At 39.1% G+C, this 22846-nt stretch overlaps 1 protein-coding gene across 6 annotated transcripts in view; it reads left to right on the plus strand.

Moving 5' to 3' along the window:
• Positions 1-21216, plus strand: part of Wdr37 (WD repeat domain 37) — a 53625-nt gene extending 32409 nt beyond the window's left edge. For 5 of the 6 annotated variants that reach the window (XM_051194777.1, XM_051194775.1, XM_051194779.1 and 2 more), the window contains 5 exons: positions 1064-1304; positions 2642-2783; positions 18487-18621; positions 19063-19177; positions 20173-21216. In XM_051194777.1, coding sequence (XP_051050734.1) covers positions 1064-1304; positions 2642-2783; positions 18487-18621; positions 19063-19177; positions 20173-20304 — 765 coding nt within the window. In that variant the 3' untranslated portion in view covers positions 20305-21216. The remainder of the gene's footprint in view (positions 1-1063; positions 1305-2641; positions 2784-18486; positions 18622-19062; positions 19178-20172) is intronic. The other variant, XM_051194780.1, reaches the window with a different exon arrangement.
• Positions 21217-22846: the final 1630 nt, after the last annotated feature.

The raw sequence follows: 22846 nt of genomic DNA on the forward strand, positions 1-22846 counted from the left end.
CCACCACATGCAGAATAGCACAGAGTCCTTTCTATGACCTACCATGTTTTCCATGACATCACCTGATACATTGTCCCCCATCTCCATCTCTGTGTCCCTCCACACATTAGCAAGCCTAATTGTGCAGCAGAAAAAGGATTCTATACTTGTTCCTTCTGCCCGGAATGCTGTTTCTTCAGTATCTTCTCTTCTATCCTCTTCTTCTATCCTCTTCTTACTTTCTTCATAGCACTCACTGCTACCTGATTGTATATCCCATGCATTCCATGCCCTGTGAATGCAGATGACACAGATGACATACTTCCTTGTGTATTTCGTTCATGTGTTGTATTCTCATCCTAGTGTGTACATGCACATGACATTCATTCTAGTCCACTAGTCCACATGTGAGTTTTGTGAGTGTGTGCAGTCTTTCCTGTAGGACAGGAACTTTGCCACTTGTGTTTATGCTGGCATTCTCATCATTTAGAGTATGCATCATCTTCTGTATGGCAGATGTCCTTTGTCTTCTCCTCTGCTATATAAATAGCATTGTCTGGCTATCAATATTTATTGACTGACTAAACATTTTCTAAACAGCATATAGACTGTTACAGTTTTACATTATCTTACTTTTAATAAAAGATTTCATTGATACAAGAACAGTGGAATTTTAAGTTATAATTTAGAAGTTTTTAAAGTATTTTAAATAGGCTCCTAATAATTAAAATGCTTTTTTTGTATTGTGACATATTATTGACTTTTTATGTATTTAATTTCATATTATATTTCTAATAAGTGGTAAAAATGAAAATAAGTTGCTTTGTCATTTTATTAATTAGTGAAAAGTGAATTTTAGTTCTTTTGATGCCATAGTGGCTTTAATATTTTCCAGGATATTTGCCTTCCTTTCTATAATCAAGCCTTAACATTAAGAAAGCATTCCTTGAATACCAGTTACATACCAGAATTTGTAATTGCATTGGCCCTAATGGTACTAAATATAGAAAGATAAATGGTGTAGCTGTGTTAGAAGAAACTCAAGATTCCTACAAAGTCTTTCTTTTCTGATTTTTATCCTTAGCAACAAATTTCTGGGGAAGATGAAATAGAGTGCTCTGATAAAGATGAGCCTGACATTGATGGAGACGTGTCCAGTGACTGCCCTACTGTCCGAGTCCCGCTGACATCTCTCAAAAGCCATCAGGGTGTGGTTATTGCTGCTGACTGGCTGGTTGGTGGGAAGCAGGTGGTGACAGCCTCATGGGACAGGACTGCCAACCTGTATGATGTGGAGACATCTGAACTTGTTCATTCTCTGACAGGTATCTTGCCGCGAACATCTGAAATTCTTCTTAGCTGGGCTGATTTTATGTCTGAGCTTACAAATTACTTCCGGGCCAGGATTTGGTTTAGTGTGCTATTGGCTATTTGGTTGTCATTTTTGGAGATCCTTTATGATTAATAGAACTCTTTGTAGCTAAATTTATTTTATCTTCAGCATATTAGCTGTAGCACGTAGTATTTTAATATTTGAAATATGATTGCTGTATTGGTTTTCTGTTTCTCTTTGACAAATTCTTTTTTTTTTTTAAAGCACACTTAAATAGCAGGAATCTATTACCTTGATGATTTCCTTGTCAGGTGTTCTATGTCCAACATAGTTGTTTCTCAGCTATGAGGGTCTGCTTGGTTGAAGAGAAGGTGTGGCTTGGGCAGAACCTCTGGGACTTGTAGTCTTCTTCTGTGCTCATTGGTTGCTGGAAAAATCCATCCAGTGTCTTGTAGCTATGTGACTGGGGCTATACCTTCTTACTAATGGTCAGTTAGGGTCTGTCCTGAGCATTCAGGGCACCCACCAAAGGCCTCTTCCCACATAGCAGGTTGCTGGCTTTCCGGCCAGCAGGAGCATGCCTCTGCTGCCCTGGATTCTCTAGCTTCTGGGAGGACCTCAGCTTTTTGAATGGTTCTAGCTGTTTAGACCTGGCCACTGAAGACAGCCTTTCATTGATTAACACAAAGATAACTGATTTAGGGACCTTAATAAATATGTGGAATTCTCTTTGGTATATTGTATATCCCATTTATAGAAGATGTATTTACAGGTTCTCCCCAATTGTAAGACAGGATGTTGTACTAAGGGTTCACAAACTATACCATTAGAAGTTATTCTTGTTAATTCAGCCTCTTTGTCAGACCTTGTAATTATTAGGACCAGAGACAGAGTTATGATATATATAGTTCCCTACTCTTAGTTTTAAATGTGGATTGCTGAAATGATTTCAGGTGTCTGAGGGGACAGCCTCCCATACCACTAAGTAATTCTGTAAGGTTTACTTTTCCATCAGCTATTAGTGGTGTCTGGTAAAGATGATGAATATTTTTTTTTTATTTAATTTTATATAACAAAGTCCAATTAAATGAAAGCAAACATTTATACACAATATTTGGGAATTTGGGCGTCGTTCTTTCCAAACTACTTCCTGCTGGTAAGGGGCGATGTCATGGGGGATTCGAAGAAGATTTAGATATCCTGGCTATAGTCTGTAGGGCTGTTTTGTCGATGATGGATATTTTTGATTCTTGTGTTTTTATAAAAGCTTCACTCTAATTGTGTGTCTGCAGGTGGATGACCTTGTATTTTTGTTGTATTTGGTTGTAGGGCATGACCAGGAGTTAACACACTGTTGCACTCACCCCACCCAGCGGCTCGTGGTGACCTCTTCCCGTGACACAACTTTCCGTCTTTGGGATTTCAGGGACCCTTCCATCCACTCCGTGAATGTTTTCCAAGGACACACGGAGTGAGTTGCAGTTGTTTAGAGATCTTAACTATCTATGAAAAAGGTTTTATAGATTACCATTGAAACTTAAGTCTAATCTTATTTTCTACTGTTTAAAAACTTAGCTCTTTTTCATAATGATGGCTCTTTCTCTAAACATTTTGGTACGTCTTTCAAAAGATTAAGAAGGCTCTAATGGTCTCAAGAAATTGAATGGGATAGAATCTGGCAGAGGCTGGGAGTGGGTAGCTTAGTAAAGGAAGAATTTAGAAGTACCCAGGCATGAGTAGTGGGAGCATACCCCTATTATCCATCAAGGGGCCTGATCTAAGCTGTCCACAGCTACTTACAAATTATTGTAATATGTCTTTTTAAAACTAATTGATTAGCAAATTAGATTAATTTAGATTAGCAAACAAAGTATTGGATTTAATAATGGCATCGTCATACCCATGTGTCATTATACTTTGTTCTCTACTGTTCCTCTCTCCTTATCTGATTCCTTTCTCCCATTTTGCCCTCTTTCTTAGTTAGGGTTTCTATTGCTTGAAGACACATCATGACCATGGCAACTCTTATGAAGTAAAACATTTAATTGGGGCTGGCTTACAGTTCAGAGGTTTAGCTCATTATCATTATGGTGGGAAGCAAGGTGGCATGTAGACAGACATAGTGCTGGAGAAGGAGCTGAGAGTTCTATATCTGTACCCGAAGGTAGCAGGAGAGATCTATTACACTGGGTGTGGCTTGAGTATATGTGAGACCTCAAAGCCCACCTCCACAGTGACACACTTCTCCAACAAGGACTCATCTACTGTAACAAGACCACACCTCCTAATAGTGCCACTTCCTGTAGGTCAAGCATTGAAACACATGCATCTATAGGGGCCATACCTGTTCAAACCACCACATCCTCCTTATGCTTTCTTTTTACACATATTCCACTAATTTCTCTATTTTCCATTTCCTTTATCTACTTCTAAGCCCTCTCATGGCTCCTTTCTAGTTTTGTGACTTCCTAGCACATAGATAGACACCATGTTGTATCTTAAAGTATTTGTTATTATGTGTATTTGCAGGGCATACACTGGGAGGGTTTTTTTCTGCCTGTGTATGTATACATTCAGATCATCAGTCTAATATGTATTCCCCTCTGCTTGAATTTCTATCAGACAAGTTCAGCATGAGACTGTCTTAATAGAGTTCTTCCACAAACTACTTTTTTAGTCTTTTCAGTAAACAAGGAGATTGTCTATCTAGTTCCTCATGTTACAGATTAAGGTAGTTTCTGTCATGACTCTTCCTGGAAAGTTACATTTTTCAGTTTAGAGTTACTAAACTGGAATGGTGTTATTTTGAGATATGTGACTATCTTATTCCCCAGCAGCCTTTCATCATTGATGATCCCTGCCAACTTAGGCAGTACAAGAATGTTGCAAAAGGGTCAGGTTTCTAATTCTGATCTTCTCTTAACCTTCACCAGCTAGCCCTTTTGAGAATACAGATTTCTGATCATGCTTGTGCTTTTGATAGTCATTCTAATTTTGGCTCTTGGTGCCACTGTAGGCAATTGAATCTTCCAGTTGTCCTCTGGTCTCTAGACATTGCTATTGTTTTTCTACAATAGCATGATGTCCTAGGTTAGAAAATCCTCTAGTTGGGATCTCCTCTAGTTGGTTCTGCTAACCTGTATTGGAGCAAGCAAATTTATCAGGTTTGAGATGGGCCAAGAAGAAAGTTTGTTTTCAGAGAGCAAGCACTGTACTTGTGATAAGGTAGAGCAGATGAGGTCATAAGGAGACCAGCCAGCTTGTCCTTACCATGTTTGCAAGGACAGAAAGGAATTTGTGGGGGACTGGTGAAGGCTGAAGCATTGTGTCCAAAGAAAGCAACATATGGCCAGAGTTTTACAAGTCCTTGGGTGTGCCTGGTCAGGTGTAGTTATAATTCCCAGGTTGGACTTGATGTTCCCAGCTTGGACAGGCATCATCTCTATTCTAGAAAGAGTGAACCATGAGCAAGCCAGGAGGCTGCCTGGCTTCAGTGGAGTTTAACTCTTAAGGGAATGATCAAGTGTAGCCTCTCCTGGTGTCCCCAGCTTGCCTTATGGCAGCATTTAAAGACTTAAAATTGGCACTCTGTTCATTTGAAAAATTTTTATTTGTGTTTCATGCTTTGAGAGGAGAATGTGTTTGTATTACTGGTAGCTGATGGAGGTGCATGTTAACAGCTTTTAAGGATGTTTCAATGGTAGGTTGTTGCTAATTTATATCCCTTTAGCTAAAAAGTGTAGTGAATGCTAATATGGTGTTTACAATATATAATTAGTGATACCTTTTTTTCTTTTGCATCTGGCTATTCCATGAAATAACAATTGTTTTAGAAATGTTTTAGGAACATAACTGGTTGCGACCCCCTCCCCTCTCAAATATACCCTCTTTTTGAGGCAAAGTCTTACTATATAGCTGCGGTTCTCCTGTAACTTATTTTGTAGACTAGGCTAGCCTCAAACTTACAGAGATCCACCTGCTCCTGCCTCTACTTCCAAAGGTCAAAGGCATGTGCTATCACATCTAGCCTAAGGAGCCCTTATTTTTAATATAGACTGACGAATATTTAAAAGGTTGGTTGAGTCCTCTTCCAACTACTTCCCCTCTTTTGAGACAGAGTCTCTCTGCATAGCTCTGGCTGTTCTGGAACTCACTGTGTGGATCAGAGTGGATTCAAATTCAAAGATCTACCAGCTTTTGCTGAATGCTTTTGTTTTTTTAAAATAGGGACCAAGAGTATAAATACATCTAATTCACATGAGCCCTCTCTCCCACCCAGCTTTTGTAAGATGTAAGATAGTTGTTAGATTGCCTTTAACCATAGAATAAGTGAAAGTTTTAATGAGAATAAAATATATGAATTAAGCTTATTCTTGCCCAGATCATTTTTGTTTTATCTTTTCTTAATAGATTAGTCCTGAACTAGCATGTTACATTGATGTGTATATCTAAAAAGCATTGAAATATTTTTCTTTGATACTAATTTCTTTGCTCTATCAAAAAGGATAAGTTTTAATTTTTAAGGCCTTTCTTCTGCCTCTAAATTTCATGTAGTTGGCTCAGTAGTCAAGAGGTGTGATTTTTGACACCCACATAGTAGCTCACAACAGTCTAACTCTAGTGCTGGGGGACCCCAAAGCCCTCTTCTGGCCTCCTCAGGTACCAGGCACACAAGTGATAAACAGACACATGTGCAGGGAAAGCACCCATATACATAAAACTAAATTAAAGTTAAAAGAAAAGGAATTCTTAAAACAAGAGTGGCTGAGCTTAAAAAGTATTCTCTGGCCTTTCTCATGTAGGTTTAGGACTTGGTCAGCAGATGGAGCTATAGATATCTTTATTGAACACAAAGTATTTCTAGTAATGATCAGCAGTAAGCCTTTAGGAACACTTCACATATAGAAAAACAAGAAATGAGACATTTAATATGTTTTATCTGAGGAATCTTCATAGTGACTGTTGCCTTTTACCTTTGTCATGGATTCAGAGAATTTGAGCCCATATGACAAAATAGCAGCTTATAATAAATGCGTATAGATGTACATCTGTGCTTCATAAAGGACATGTTTTTATTAATAGCAAACTTGATTTAATTCCTCATTAAGAGCAGAAGAACAGTCAGGGTTTGCAGTGTGTGTTCTCTTTAATCATTAATTTGCTGTTCTGAATGTGACTTAAGGAAATGAGCCCTGGCTCTCTTTATCATTCTGGTGGGTTCACAGGGCTCTGCAGGCTGAAAGTCTTGATGCCTCACACTAGCATCCTCTGAATGAGTACATGGTAAGGGGCTTTTAGAAGCTCATGGAGACTACAGTACTATCTAGCAAAGATGGTTTTCTGGAGGCTTCAATACATTTTTTTCCTAAATGCTACATAAAACTCAAGATTCTCAGCTTTTATGTTAATTTTCTTACTGTTGTATCTCTAAAAATCTGAATATGAGGATATTTAGTGAAATCTTTTTCTTAGAAAAAGACAGTATTTCTACAGAAGCCTTTCTTTCATATTTCATATAAACATGATATACAACTCTATTTTGAAAGTTGTATTTTAGTATACACCTTTAACCCCAGCACTCGGGAGGCAGAGGCAGGCGAATCTCCATGAGTTTGAGGCCAGCCTGGTCTACAGAGCTAGTTCCAGGACAAGCTCCAAAATAATGCAGAGAAACCCTGACTTGAAAAACCAAAAGAAAAAAAATATAAAGGGAGGAAAGAAAGTTTTAGTTCATGTTTTCATTTATGAGAACTCAGTATAAATTTTTTTATTTATTTTATTTTACTTATTTATTTATTTTCAAGACAGGGTTTCTCTTTGTAGCTCTGGCTGTCCTAGAACTCTGTAGATCAGGCTGGCCTTGAACTTGTAGGAATCTGCCTGCTTCTGCCTCCCTGAGTGCTGAGATTAAAGGTGAGCACCACCATGCCTGACTGCATGAATTCTTTGTTAAAGAACCAATGTCTTTAATGTGCACAGTTGACAATTTTGAGTTAATCTGAATTTCTGTATCTTGGATTTTCTTAAGTCAAGATATATAGTTATATAAGCATCAAAATTATTAGCTCATTTTTGTGATCCATTTTCTCAAGGAGTTGAGAGAAATTCCCCACCCCCCCTTTTTGTTTGCTCTTTTTGTTATACCTGTACTTTTACATGGCTTTGGTGCCTTTTTGAAAAACTAGGGTTTGAGATATAATGCTTCTCTGTAAGATTAAAAAAAAATAGTCAAAGGTTCCTTGAAATTTGTACTGTCATTATGTTTGCTGGATGTAGACAGAGCTCCTTGATGTCAGCTGTGCTTAAGGCTTTTACTTTTATCACACATTTTTAGAAAGGACTAATAAGCCCTTTTCGTTTTTGATGTGTTGCATTGATTTTCTCCCTGTATTATGACATCCCTTCATTATAATAGGAATTCTACCATATTAGTATTTATTGAATGTAATAGTACATCTGTTACTGGATCAGTCTTTAGTAGCTCTGTGTATACCAGTTTGTCTGAAGAATAATTTAACTACTCTATATAATATTGTTTTACAAGTAGCAGCAAGAATGCAAGCTCGTGTGCCTTGGTCTTGGAGTAGAAATGACCATTTGAGAAATGAATCAATCTCTAAGATTACAGTGGCCTCAAAACCACACCTGAGTTTTCTTTAGGGGTTTGGCCCTTGAGAGGCTACTCATGTGCCAGTAGATGGCCCTACACTCATGCACATACTGGTAGCACTGATTAGACTCAGTGGGTTAAAATCAACACATGAAATTGGGAGGAAATAGTGATGGGGGTTAGGGGAGGAATTGGAGGAGAGGGAATGAGGAGTAGACTTGATTAAAAAACATTCTGTATTAAAAAACATTATGTATGAAATTTTGTGTATGTATTTCAATGAAAATTAAAAAAAATAAATTAAGGCTGAGAATAGAGGCTAGTGGTATGGTATGAACTCCTATTTTAGCTTTTCCTTGATTAAAAAAAAAATTCCCCCTAGGGGCTGGCCTAAATCAGATGTTCTTGTTGTCTCCATAGTACTAGGTTCATAGGTGTGTTTGCCACTATGGCCAGCTTTGTGTATTGCTGAGAATAGAACCCAAGTGATGCATTTTAAAGTTGCTTTTTATTCAGAATGTAGTTATCAAAAGCAAGAGATATATTTAAATATTTTGCTCTTTTTAAAGCCCTCATGCTGTAATCCTAGTACTTGGGAAACTACAGTGGTAAGATGATGAGTTTGAGGCCAGCCTTGGCTGCATTGAGATCCTGTTTCCACCAAGCAAAGAAATGGGCTATTCAGAAACTCATAAAAACAAGTATCAAAAGGAAATGAGTGCTTTTAAGTGGATGAATTGATAGCTGTATTTTATCACAGACTATAAATGTTCTGACTCACTGAGACAGACAGGAGACATGTCCAAGTACAGACAGGTAGAATTGTTAGTTTTTTTGAGACAGGTTGTCACAGCCTTGTAAACCAGGCTGGCTTTGAGCTCACAGAGATCCATCTACTTCTGTCTCCCAAGTGTTGGGATTAAAGGCTTGTGCCATCATGCCTGGCCCCAGTGTAGGTAGAAACCACTTTGCGTTCTGTAGGATCTGCAGAGTAGGGGTGAGAGGAACTGCCAAGAGCTCCAGTCTCTGGAGGGAAAGATAGTAATGATAGTGGCATTAAAACATGTTTTGTCTGGCATAGCCAGTATTGGTAGACAACCTGTTCATACTTAGCTGAGGTGTGACAGTCACCTGATCAGATTTGGAACTGCTGCCACTTCTGTTTCCACTCATCTGCTGCCTGAATTCTGGTAGCTGGAGGTTTCTGTCCCAGCCTGGTCCCATTGCCGTTTAGCTTAGCCCCAAAGAAATACACAGATGCTATACTAATTATAAAACTGTTGGTCTATGGCTAGGGCTTCTTACTGGCTAGCTCTCTCTTAATTATTAACCCATTACTATTAATCTATTTACTTCCACATGGTCTTGGCTTACTGGAGAATGCCTTGACTTGTTATTCCTTTGTGGTCTACATGGCATCTCCTCAAGGTCTCTCTCTGCCCATCTTTCCCAGAATTCTCCTTGTCACCTAGTCCCGCCTTCCTACCTCTATTGGCCAAACAGTGTTTTATTCATTAACCAATAAGAGAAACATATATATATATATATATATACACACACACACACACACACACACACACACACACACACACACACACATCCCCCATCAGATTCTCAGATTCTCTGCTTTACACAGGAACCACAGGATTCTGACATTCAGTTGTAGATCAGAAGACCTGTCATTTAACTTCCATCTTTGGGGAGCCAGCTGTTCTCATAAGTGATTTCTCCAGTAATCTCTTAAGAATGAAAAATTTGAAAATAACTTTTACTCTTCTAAGTCATGTTTGTGTAAAGGAAGAGAAATAAGGAATTCTGTATTACATTGTTCTTACAGCAAAAAGCAGTTTGACTTTTGTGTGTCTGCTTTGTCTTTTGAAGTCAGTTGTATTTTTTTGTGTTATTGCTTTTGGTGGTTTGAATAAGAATGTCCCCCATAGGCTCATATATTTGAACCCTTCCTTAGTCATTAGGGAGTGGCATACTAGAAAAGGATTAGGTGGTGTGTCCTTGGTAAAGTAGATATGGCTTTGTTGGAGGAAGAGTGTTATTTGGGGTGGTCTTTGAGCCTTCAGAAGCTCAAGCCAGGCCAGTGCCTCTCTCTTCCTACTGCCTGTGGACCTGGATGTACAACTCTTAGCTCCTTCTCCAGCACCATGCCTGTCAGCATGCTGCCATGCTTCCTGCCATGCTGATAATGGACTAAATCTCTGAACTGTAAGCCAGCCCCAATTAAATGCTTTCTTTTATAAGAGTTGTCATGACTATGGTATCTCTTTACAGCAGTGGAACAGTGACTTAGACAGTTTAATCTTTCAGTCTTCATTCTCCATTTATTGCTCCTTATATGTATGTTACAATCAATAAATGATGTGAGTGTATGTATATGTATATCTACTAGGGGAAAAAGTGATGGTATTGAAGGCCAAACCCTGGCCCTCATATGGTAGGTAAGCCGCCAAACCCTGGCCCTCATCTGGTAGGTAAGCATTCTGCTATGGAGCTGCTCCTAAGGTGGCATTTGAATATATATATGTTAAGTCTGAGTAATAGCTTAAGGCACATTCCCCTATAAAACAAGAATTTGAGTGTATGGGATTAGGAATTCCCTTCTGTATTCTGAAGGACTGTATTATAAAATAAGACAGGAGCATACATTTTTGAATTATGTGCATTTAGGGCCATACACATGCAGGTAGTTGTAAGGGATGGCTTATTCTCTTCACAACCTTTGTCTTCTGGGAAGAGAGGACTAGAACATGAAACAGATCAGGGGCTTAGCTGAGTACTGCTGCTTAGTCCAGAGAGCACCAAGTGGAGTGCTGTTGCTTTGCCTAGAGAGGACCAAGTGAGTGCTGTCTTGAGTTTAGCACTATGGTTTGTTATATTTCTACAGTGATTCTGCTTTGCATAAGTAATAGCTCCAAAGGATTGTCATTGTGCCTGCGGTGTTGAGGCTCTAAGGTGAAACATTGTTTGTAGCCATTCAGAGTAAGTAAGTAGAAATGGTTCAGAAAAGTAGCTTATTAATAAATCTTAAAGGAAGCTGCCATGTCTTGGAGGGTGTTAGTATGGTAACTTTTCAAGTAACATTTGCTGTGGAGAAGGTTTTTAACTATATTTTTTCAGGATACAACTTTTCCAAGAAAGAGCTGATTTGAAACATGTCACTTGTTACACAACCAAGGAACTCCACAAGGAAAAACATTTATTCTTGATGAATATTGTAGGTATGAATTTCCATTTTAAAAGAATGAGACAAAATTAATTTCTTCACAAGTGTGAAATGGACAATTACTGGTAGTGAGGAGCAAAGTGAGGAGGCCAGCTGCCACCATGGCTGTCTGGTGCTCGCAGGAGCAGTGCTGCTGCATCCTAGTGACCTCACCCACTTATGTGTGTCATCCCCTACCAGTCGGTTGCCTCCCTGCAGGCTTGTGTAATGTAAAGGATGGCATGCTTGCCATCTTTAAGGAGTCAGTTGGCTTCTATGTGTTGTTGGTCAGTGATATCTGAGCCTTAGCTTAAAAGCGTGTATCTTGGCCCCAGCTTGATGAATACAAGTAGGGGTGGTGGAAGTTTCTGGAAGTAGTCTAATGTATGGTCATACTAGAACTGTTTACCCACTGTGAAGTCTACAGGATTGTAAAGGATGGAGGGTTTTTGATGCCTGTATAATTGTTGCGCCTCAAGGTCAGTGCTCCAATGACCAGAAGTAGACAATGTGTGGATTCTCCACATGTTAGATGAAAGTAGTGAGAGCTATTTTCTTGATGGGCTCTCTTTAAGGACCTTCCGCTTATTAGAGACTTGTGATAATGGTCCATTCTGAACATTTTGTTGGCTTCTTCTTTTGAAACAGGGTCTTACTTGTTGCCTAGGCCGAACTGTAGCTCATTATATAGCACAGGCTAGCCTCAAACTTTTGGCAACTCTACTGCTTCATCTATTGTGGTATGAACTATCATGCCTGGTTGATTGTGAACTTTAAAAGTGTCATTTTATTTTCAGTCTGACTTTCTTGCCTAAGCATAGAACCCATGGGTGCCTTCTGACACCCATCTTATTATCCCCTAGCCATGTCAGAGTAGCTTGCTTTAAAAGGTGTTCATTACCACAATTTCTTGGTAGTATCTGTCTCTGTGGGCAGTAGGAGTGTATGTCCTACACATACATAGTGTGTATACACATGGATGGACTCTTTGTATACCACCACCTCTGAGAGGCATTCTCATGGTGTCTGGGGCTTGTTCTACTTGGGTCTCAAGCTGTATAGCTGCTCTCAGCATACATAGTTCAGTGTTGAATAGGTAGTAGAGGCTCTGTTCTCAAGTTTGCCATCATTTTTGGTCAGCTTCCTTGTTTTGGGAATGAAGACCTTTCTTAGGCTGTGGAATAGTCACTGCTGACCCAGGACTGAGCACAAGGACCCACCTGGCACACCTTGCTGTGTGTGGTGCCACTTAGTGACTCATCTTTTGGTTTAGTAGGATTTTTCGGACAACTTGTGATTTTTTTTTTTTTTTTTTTGCTAATCTGTTTATATTTAGGAGTGAAAAACCACTGGGTAGTAGTGGCGCATGCCTTTAATCCCAGTATTTGGGATGTAGAGGAAGGGGATCTTTGAGTTTGAGGCCAGTCTAGACTACAGAGTGAGTTCCAGGACAGCCAAGGCTGTTACACAAAAGAGTAAAAAACCTTATAGTACATTGCAGTGGCTTTACTTTCGCTAATCATTCTAATGAATAAATCTTGTCTGAATTATATTGATACTACATTTTGTGTGTATTGTGTGCACGTGTGTATATGTATGAGGTAAATGTGGGCACTTGCACATGTGTCTGGTGGTCAACTTGTGAAAGTCATTTCTCTCCTATCATACTGGTTTGAGGAATCAAATTCAGGCTGTCAGTCTTGATGGCAAGCACCTTTACTCTCTGAGCCATGTTGTTTTAAAATGTAATTTATAATGTTTCAGAAACATAGAATTTTAAATTCCTATATACAAAAAATGAATATATAACATCTACTATTGAAATGTTGGTAACTAATAATAGTTGACAGTCTTGGGTCAAGAAAAGAAATGGAAGACCCTGAGTTCGTTCCTCAGCTCTGGGGGGGGTGGTGGGGGTGGTTGGAGATAAGAAAAGAAATGGAAAATTAAATAATCAAAAAAACAGGGAGGTCACTTCTCACCAAGTTTAAACAATATATTTGCTGTCAATTCTTTAAAATTATTGATAGAATATAATTAAAATATTCTAAAATTACAATGTTTTCAAGTTAGGAAAACCAGATTTCAAGAAAGCAAATGAACCTTGTGTGGTTTTTTTTTTTTTTTTTTTTTTTTTTTTTTGTTTTGTTTTGTTTTGTTTTTATTTTTTGAGATAGGGTTTCTCTGTGTGGCACTGGCTGTCCTGGAACTCACTCTGTAGACCAGGTTGGCCTTGAACTCAGAGATCTAGCTGCCTCTATCTCCTCTGAGTGCTGGGATTAAAGGTGTATGCTTCTACCTCCCAGCTTATTATATGAAACTTATTATTTTAACTTTTTAGTAATAATTACTTTAATTTGTATTTTTAAACTGATTTTTATCTTTGAATTTGAAAAGGGTTCTTGCTAATGTAGTTAAACAGTCTTAAGAATTTAGCCCTGTTGGGCATGGTGATGTACACCTATAATCCTAGCAGAGGCAGGTGGATGCTTTTGCCTTCAAAGCCAGCCTGATCTATACATGAATTCCAAGTCAGCTAAGGCTGCAGTGAGATCATTAGCCTTGTCCTAAACACTGCTCTAGAGTGATCAGAAATCCCTGAAGGCCAGTGGGCCAGTCATCCCGTGACTGTCTCAGAATGTTGCAGCTTCACAGTGGCTGCTGGCAGTGCAACTTTAGCTCTCAATTATGCTCTCTATCTCAGAGTAAGTGTTCTTTTTCATTAAGATGGGTAAATGTTGCTCACTGGCTTGTCTAGAACGGAGGTCTCACGGGCAGTGTTTTTTTCTCTTCTTTACTCCATATTTCCTCATACAGAGTGAGACCTGGTATACAGAAAGTGCTTAGTAGACTTTCTAGTAATTTAGATTGCAGAGTTCTGTTAACTAAATGAAAATATTAGGGTAGTGTTACAGTTTAATTACTGAAAAAGAAGGTGGTACAAATTCAACTTCTTTAATGCTTTTGCTGTTTTTATGTTATTTTCTAAGTTTGGGGAGTTAGCCATCAAGAAATACTCAGAAATATGTTTTATTCAGATTTTTTTTTCTGTTGGTTAATTAGGCATCTGATCTCTTTAAACACAGGCTATATAAGTTCTGAAAAACACAGATAATAGGGAAAGCAAAAAGTATTACTTCCAAAGGCTCTGGCATGTCTACATAATTAGTCTGTGAGGGTGTGGGCTGATGTTACCTGTCAGGAGTTGGGTTCTGTACAGATAGTTTAGAAAGCAATCTTCAGGAAAGAAGCTGCCGGTCCAGACTTTGGGTACAGGGCATGCAGTTTCCCTTTCCCCCACTTCTCCAGCATTGTGCACTGATCTGGGTTCTGGTTGGCTTGTTGGGCATAATTGGGTTATCAATTCCAGACTGCTCAGTTTGAAAGTTGGATCTATTGATCAGTCTAGGTGAAGTATATGCACTTGGCCATTAATGCTGGAATACATGAACAGTTGACAGGTCAGAGCAGTAGTGTCCCAATGATACCTTCACCTACATTCTTGAAAAAAAATCTTAAAAAACATGTTGTAATGCATGTGAGTATTTTTGTCTCCATGTGTATATGTGTACCATAGGCATGCTGGTGCTCTCAAAGGTCAGAAGAAGGTATAAGATCCCCTGGAACTGTTGTTACAGATGACTGTGAGCTATTGTGCGGGTTCTGGGAATCAAACCTGGGTCCCCTGCAAGAGTAATAAGTTCTCTTAACTGCCAAGTCATCTCTACAGCTCCACATTTATCCTTAAAAAAAAAAAATACTTATTTCTTTGAGATTAATGCAATTACATCATTTCCCTTTCTCTTTTTTTCCCCTCCATACCCTCCCATGATCCTTTCCTTTTTCTCTTTTAAATTCATGGCCTCCTTTTTAATTGTTGTTTTATATGTGTGTGTGTGTGTGTGTGTGTGTGTATGTATGTATGTATGTATGTATGTATGTTTTTTGTATGTTAATCCTCAAAACAACTCTCAAAAGGTTTTCAGGAGCCAGAGGATCAGGGAGTTCTCTGTGAGATTGTGTTGTGTCTTCTAGTAATTAATGTCAGAAGCTACACCCATAACTCTCTCCAACACAGTTGTCTAAGCATGAACTGAACAAGGACAGCAACAGTAGGCATCCTGAAGTGGACAGGGGAAAGACCACATCCTTTTGAGAGTGCCGGAACACAGAAGCCTGTGTTCTAATAGGGGATGTCCTGTACACTTGTGTTTCTGCTCAGGGAATGTTTACTCTGTTTATTGCTCTACAGATACAAAATTGTTCTTTTGTAGGGACTTAAAATTTAAAACTAAAGAATGGCAACCCAGTAGTCAGTTTTTGACATGATGCCAGAAAGGCGCCCTACATTAGCATTTCATGGTCCAGCATTTTCCATATCATACATTTTTTTTTTCTTAGCTGTGAAATTTCGGCAGATTGTTATGCAAAATAGTTTTGTGTCTCTGTGTGACTGAGAAGACAGCTGTTAGTCCTAATGAGGAGTGCTAGCATTACAGTATTTCCGTTGATTGAGACCCACGGAGGGAGCAGAATGTTCCAGATCAGGCAGTGGTGTGTGGTGAGAAGGTACCATACTGTCAGCTGGAAGTACATGCTCGGCTGCTCTCCACGACAAGATAAATGAGTTTTGCTGGAGTTTGGCAGAGTTGAAAGCTTTTCCAGTGAGTGGTTGTAGCTCACTAGTCTCCCCGTGGGACCCACAGTCCAAGGGTGCCTTTAAAACTACTGCGTCTTTGCCAGGTTTTTCTTTTGATGTCCTACAATACCTGTCAGGACTGTGATTCATTAAGAACCCAATGTCTTCTAGCATTTCATTAACATAAGGTCAGATACTTTTGTTGAGGCTCTACATTAATTAGTGAGGTGCTAGCTGAAATGTAACTTGGCTAAAGCCTTCTAGAACACAGTGCAAACAGAAGTCAATGGGCATCTTTACCTCATGGTTTTCAAATCTCTGGCAATAGGAGAAGCTCTTTAAATGTTCCTGTAACCTTTGCTACACCTCATTTATAGTCAGGCCCTATGCTGTTACTTATTTAAATAAAGAATACATGGGGTTGGAGAGATGTCTCAGCTGTTAAGAGCACTGTCTGCTCTTGCAGAGAACCTACCTGGGTTCAATTCCCAGCACCTGTATGGTGACTTACAACTGATTATAACTCCAGTTCCAGGCATGTGACACCCTCACACAGACATATATGCAGGCAAAACACCAATGCATATAAAATAAAAATCATTAAAAACTATATATAGGTCAATCATAATTTTAAGATTTGTCCATATAGTCATTTATCCCTGTATCATACATTGCTGTGTGCTGTGTCTTTTATGTTTTGTCCAGATGTAGTATAGTAGTTTCTAGCCCACGTGGTTTTGTCTTCCTGGAGACACTGTTGGTTGTCACATATATAGAGAGGTACCCACTGTGTATTAGATGAGCTGAAACAGGGAGGCTGCTATCCCACACAGTGCCCAGGATATCCCACCACCAGAGAACAGTCCTACCCAGTATCAGTTGAGTAATTGGGATGGGCAAATTTGTGTTGCAGAAGGCAAGATGTGTTATGTGAAAATAGCGCTATCCCTGTATTAGTCCTGATTGTGTTCTGGTGCTTTCAGTGTTGGGCCATGGCTTATTGTCAGGTGTTGAAAACCTTTTGGTTGTTAGTAGCTACACTGGTGTTGCAGTTTAAAGTCCTTGATTAATGTAGTAGAACTTAGATTTAATTAGAACTTAGCAGTGCCTTTTGGATAATTGAGTTTTTATAAATTGGACCTGGTGACTTAATAGGTTCTCATCAAGAGTCTGAATAGAGCATGGAATCACATCTTACTATAGACTTGGGATAGGAGCGAGTGCCATTTAAATTGGAATTTGGAAGTTCCAAGCAGTTGATGTTTATGTTTAAAATGTAGAAACCAAACTTTTGTTCATGCAAATTAATAATTTATGGGTATAAAAAGACAGCATATCCAGGTTTACTTGATTGTCATCTTGTAGGGCAACTTCAACAGTTTGTAAACAATGAGCCTTCACATGGAATGGATGGTCATGGGTTTTGTAGTGGTGGGAGATAGTTAAAGAGGTGTGGATGAAGTCTTGAGAGGCTTCTGCATTGGCATCTTTAGGCATGGATTTAGGCAGTGTTCTGCTTTGTGTACCAATCTGGAGAGATTGGATATTAACATATTAACTAAAATGCACAGCCAGCACTGCACCAGGCAGAAAGCAAGTTCTGCAAAGTCCCACTACAGAGATGTATGGTGAAATGGAGACTCACCTGCATTCAGTCAAAATAGTATTGCCTAGGTCTAGGGATTCCTCTATGAGATGCTGGGTTGCATGTCATGCCTTAGTTCTTGGGATGTAGGCTTTGATCACATTTTCTTACAGAACTTGCCAGTGAAGAGAGGTGATTGAGAATTTTTGGCTTCAAGTGCCATTTATCATTTCAGTCCTGTCTCTCAACAAGTGATTGATGACTTTTGTTTGAATGGAAGGGTTGCATCATAAGTTAACCTAATATGCCATGGTCACTTCTAAAAGGAATAACTTTCCCAGTGACTAGTGGTGGTGGTGGTGTGTGTGTGTGTGCACTTTGAAGCCTTAGGTCACCATCTAGTATTTTCTTCACTCATTTGCTCTTTAGTTTTTGAGACCAATTATCTTACTGAGCCTGGAGTTCACAGATTTCAGAAGACTGGCTGGCTAGCAAGTTCCAGGGACCCTCCAGTCTCTACCCCCCTCAGCTCTAAGATTACAGATGTCTGCTGCTATGCCTTTTATTATTTATTTATTTTTCTATGTGGGGTCTGGGGATTGAACTTGGAACCTAATGCTTGTGTGACAAACATTTTATTGACAGACCTATCTCACAGGTATATCCTACTTGGAAAAAAAATATGTCAATTGAACTTCTTTACCACTGTGAATTATTACCCAGTGTTTTCCCTAATCCCAATGTTTTGGTTGAATTGGAAGTTGCAGTTGGAATGGCTTTTTATTTAATTCATCCCACCAGACCTAAATATATAGAAATTTTGGCAGGCTGTTTAATTCATATTTTCCTAGTAACTTCTTTGCTGTGCTGTCTGAGGATGATAGGACAAAGGAGACATAGACTGCATTTTCAGTTGGGATATAAAGCAAGGGTCCTTCCTTATTTAACATATCCATTTAAAAAGAGAGTTTAATAAGCAGGCACAGGTTGCGGAGTAGAAGATGCTATAAACTTTCTCCTTGTTCTCTGCACCTCTCTGGAAGCATGGTTTTGTATAGCATGCACTGTGGGGGATAGTTGATACATTCTGCACTCTAACTGCTGATGTGTCTGATTTTGCCTGTAGCACTGTGACCTCTGCTGTGTTCACTGTGGGAGACAACGTTGTTTCAGGCAGTGATGACCGTACAGTAAAAGTCTGGGATTTAAAAAATATGCGATCTCCAATCGCAACAATCCGTACAGACTCTGCCATTAATAGGTAAGGATTGCTTGTGATTTATTGCTTTGTGTAATGATACAGCCTTTGAGAAGGGGGTTCAGACTCCCGGGGAAATATTTTATTGATCCTCTTATGTGAAGTCAGTATCTTATAAGTACTTAACCTTACTCAGTACTATATTACATTGATGTAGTAAGACTTAGAAGAGTAAGAGTGGGCCTTTGGTAGCCAAATGCTGTAGAGCTTTCTTTATTTACTGAGAGGCTCTGTTTGCTGTTGGGTAATGTGTGTCTGTGTTCTGGCAGTTAGGTGTATCTTAGTGTCTTTTCCAGCATTGTAGGCAGACTACCCCTGTAGTTTGCTAATGTAATGTGCCTTGAAATGTGAAAAATGTGGTCTTTATTACTGCATTATCTATAAATTCTAAATACTACACTGTCCAAATTTTATATAAACTTGTTTTTTACATCTTTTTTGTAGGATCAATGTATGTGTTGGCCAAAAAATCATAGCTCTCCCCCATGACAACCGGCAAGTGCGATTGTTTGATATGTCAGGAGTGCGACTAGCCCGGCTTCCCCGGAGCAGCCGGCAGGTATTGGTTACAATGTGTTTATCATGAACAGCAAAGGAGAATTTGCAGTTCCATATTTTATGTTAGTTGCCTCAGAGAAATACAAACAGGCCACATTAAAACTAGAGACTTCCACATTTAGAAGAGAAAAAATTAGCTTTAGTGTGTATTTTATGAGATGAGGAGCAAGTCATAGACTGGTGGCAGCTCCTGGATATGGGATACCTACCTCCACCTCCAACCAAGAAAACATCCTCCTGTGGTTGGGTACCACAAGAAAAAGTTCTGTATTTCTTAACAAATTAGGGAATTTCTCCTTGCTACCATTAGATGTGATACATAGGAGTTTGGTGGGTACTTCTGTGTGGTTTATTTAGATCACCCCAGAATTCTTGCATTCATGGCTCCAGCTCAGCCAAACAGAATCAGAATGTGTTCAGGGAACAACTAGAACTGTGCTTAGATGATTTTGATGCTCTGTGAAGTTCGGGCTGGGTCCTCAGCATGTGTTATCTGGGTTGATAAGTAGTAGAGGCAGAGGTTGTAATGAACATTCCTTTCTTTAGGCTGTATGTTTAACTGAGATCCCAAAACACAGTGCTAGGGTTACTATTGGCTGTAATGAAACACCATAACCAAAGCAATTGGGGAAGAAAGGTTGTATTTGATGTACACTTCTGCATCACTGTTCATCATTGAAGGAAGTCAGGACAAGAACTCAAACGAGGCAGGAGCTGATACAGAGGCCATGGAGGGGTGTTGCTTACTGGTTTGTTCCTCATGAGTTGCTCAGCCTGCTTTCTTATAGAGCCTAGGACCACTGCCCAGGGTTGACACCACCCAGTATTTGCCTCACCTGAGCTACTCCTTTGTTGAGTTTTCACTTTTACTTCATTCATTCATTCATTCATTCATTCATTCATTCATTCATTCAAGTAATGTAGTCAGCATGATGAAAGTGGTACATTTTGTTTCAATAATAATACAGTAATTCTGTTGTATGTATTTATTCCTAGGGTCACAGACGAATGGTGTGCTGCTCAGCATGGAGTGAAGACCACCCTATATGCAATCTGTTCACATGTGGGTTTGATAGGCAAGCTATTGGTTGGAACATCAATATTCCTGCATTGTTACAAGAAAAATAAGTCACTGGTGTTCCTTAGTTTGAAGTTTGCCATGGACCTTTGATTCATGCAGGCTCTTCTGCATATTAATCAGCCATTATAGTGAGAGTTTAGCCCTGGGAAGGGTGCCTTGTATATGTTCTTTTCACATCGTGCCCAGCTTGCATGAAATGTACAGAGAGATGTGTGATTCTGTTTTTTTTTTTTTTGTCTTGTGTATATTGGCATCCTCTGGTCAGTAGAAGTGAAACTCACTCCCATGTAGCATACAGAATGCTTTGAGTTGTTGATGTTGACAGATGAGCAGTAGGGCATTACATTACATTATATGAATTAAATGTGAACTATGTACCTGTTGTGAGGCATAAATGGTCTGTTACATTGTCTGGAGTAACTATACATATCTACCTTGTCCTGGGAAGACTGCAGAGCTCATTTGCGTTGGCTATCGAGAGGCGGGATTGAGAAAACTTCATACTTGGTTTCTGTGAAGTTGTAGCATGTACTGTTATGTAATTCCATTTCAATTCTTCTCTACCAGTTCTGTAAAAGTAACCTGGATTTACAGCATTTGTGCAAAGTTTCTTTTGAGAAGAAGATGTTTCTGTTCTTTTATATAAAGGATTTCAGTCTCCTGATGTCTCAGCAAATGTTCAAATATGATTCTGATCACTGATTTTAGACATTAAACAAAATTCAAAGCACTTTAATTTAAAGCTGTGGTTATCAACAGGTTTGAGAAGTTTCAAATGACATACCCACTGAATGTGACTTGATCTTTATACTAAGGCCCTGCTACCTGAAGACGAATCTTATTTATTTTCTACACATTTGATTTTCGTTTTTCTAAATGGGTTCACTTCCTTGTTGGTATTTGAGAGCCAAGAATGCAAATAAATGAGCACTACCTCAAAATAAATATTGGGAAAACTTTGGAGTCTTACTGTTGCCTAGATAAAGCACTTGGATTTAAAGCTGGAATATTGAATTCAAGGTAGAAGGCAAGAAAGACAAATACCAAACATGTCCTGGTGGTGAAAGGCTCTCCAGTTAGGCTGGAAAGTGATAACCATGGCAGAGAGTTCATAGGCAGCAAGAGTATTTGTCTAACAGCATGGATACCTCTCAGTGCCAATCCTACTACTGCACATGTGAGCCTTTCGTTCTTGCCTTCTAGAAATCACTGTTCATCTGATATTTGTAAGTTTGTGTTTCTTACAGAGTTACAGTTTTGATAAAGAGACATCTCAGTTACTGCCCTTCGTATTTTAGTCCTTTGCATACCGCCGTTTGGAGACTGACCACTTGGGGGGGAAAAGAGAAAAGGTAGTGAGTGTGCTGTTACATTACCTCACCTCTTCTCCCTCAGTTCCTATTTTCTCTGAGTGCCACAGGAGGGCACCTGACCTAGTAAGTGGTAGGAAGTTTGGTGTAAGACGTGTATTGCTGTGCGTAAAATATTTGGATGTCCTTTGGTGGCACTTTCCAGGAGTGAGGACTTGGTTATCGGCACCTTTGATTTGGGCACCAAAGGAGCTGATATTAGGAACATCTGACTCATTTAGAATGTTCTTTGAATAATTTTGTTTTTTTTTCAACTGAAAAAAAAGTAAGAGCTTTTAAAGTCTGACCCTTTCTGATCATAATTCTTACCATGTAGTATTTGAGAACCGAGTCAGGCTAGTCACTGTAATTGATTACATTTTTAAGACCTAGCTCTGGCTGTTTTGATTGTATTTTGCTTGATGGTGGAGTATTGTAGGATGATGTTCCCAGTGGTCTGCTTAACCTTACAGCCACACAGGGTTTCCCCTACCCCCTCCATTCTACTACACTAGAGTTGTTAATGATGGTGACAAGCCATGTTCTTATGTTCCTTGTATCTTAATCTGAAAGTCTAGGTATAGTTAAGAGCATTGAAAAAAAGTATGCAAATACAAGCAGCAAAATCAAACATAAGATCCAGACCTCTGCTACAGTTTTGAAGCTTTAAAAAATTGTATTGGTGACCATTTAGTTCTATGCAGACTAGTGACCTTCACTGCCAATAGCTGCTTTTTTTTTTTTTTTTTTTTTTGACTAACTGGAGGGACCAGCCTCTGATACAGAAATGAGGCTCACCACTCATTTCTAGAAGACCCTAATGGTGCTCAATCAGAGTGCTCAGGAGCAGGATGTGACTTCATTGTTAACTGCTGTGTCGTCTGTTCACTGCTGAGGTCAGTGTTACCTTCAAGAGTTTATGACTGGCACAGGTTTGTGCTCATGAGTGTGTGCAGGCTGTTTGCATCTAAGGATAAGTCATGCTATCAGTCATGTGTGATCTTATTAGAAATAGTGTTTGGAAACAGGAACACTATTATGTGCTTAAGTGTCCAGAATTTCATTTAATAATGGAGGGAAAATGTGTGGTTATTAAATGTGCATTGAAGCAAAATTTCCCAAGAGATTTTTTTTTTTTTTTTTTTTTTTTTTGGTTGGACAGACTTACTTTCCCCCCTCCCCCAACCTTAACTGCTGCATCAGTTTCTGTGGACTCAAAAAAGCTCTGTACATATTTGGG

Source organism: Phodopus roborovskii, unplaced genomic scaffold, assembly GCF_943737965.1.
Source record: "Phodopus roborovskii unplaced genomic scaffold, PHOROB, whole genome shotgun sequence".
Lineage (NCBI taxonomy): Eukaryota > Metazoa > Chordata > Mammalia > Rodentia > Cricetidae > Phodopus > Phodopus roborovskii.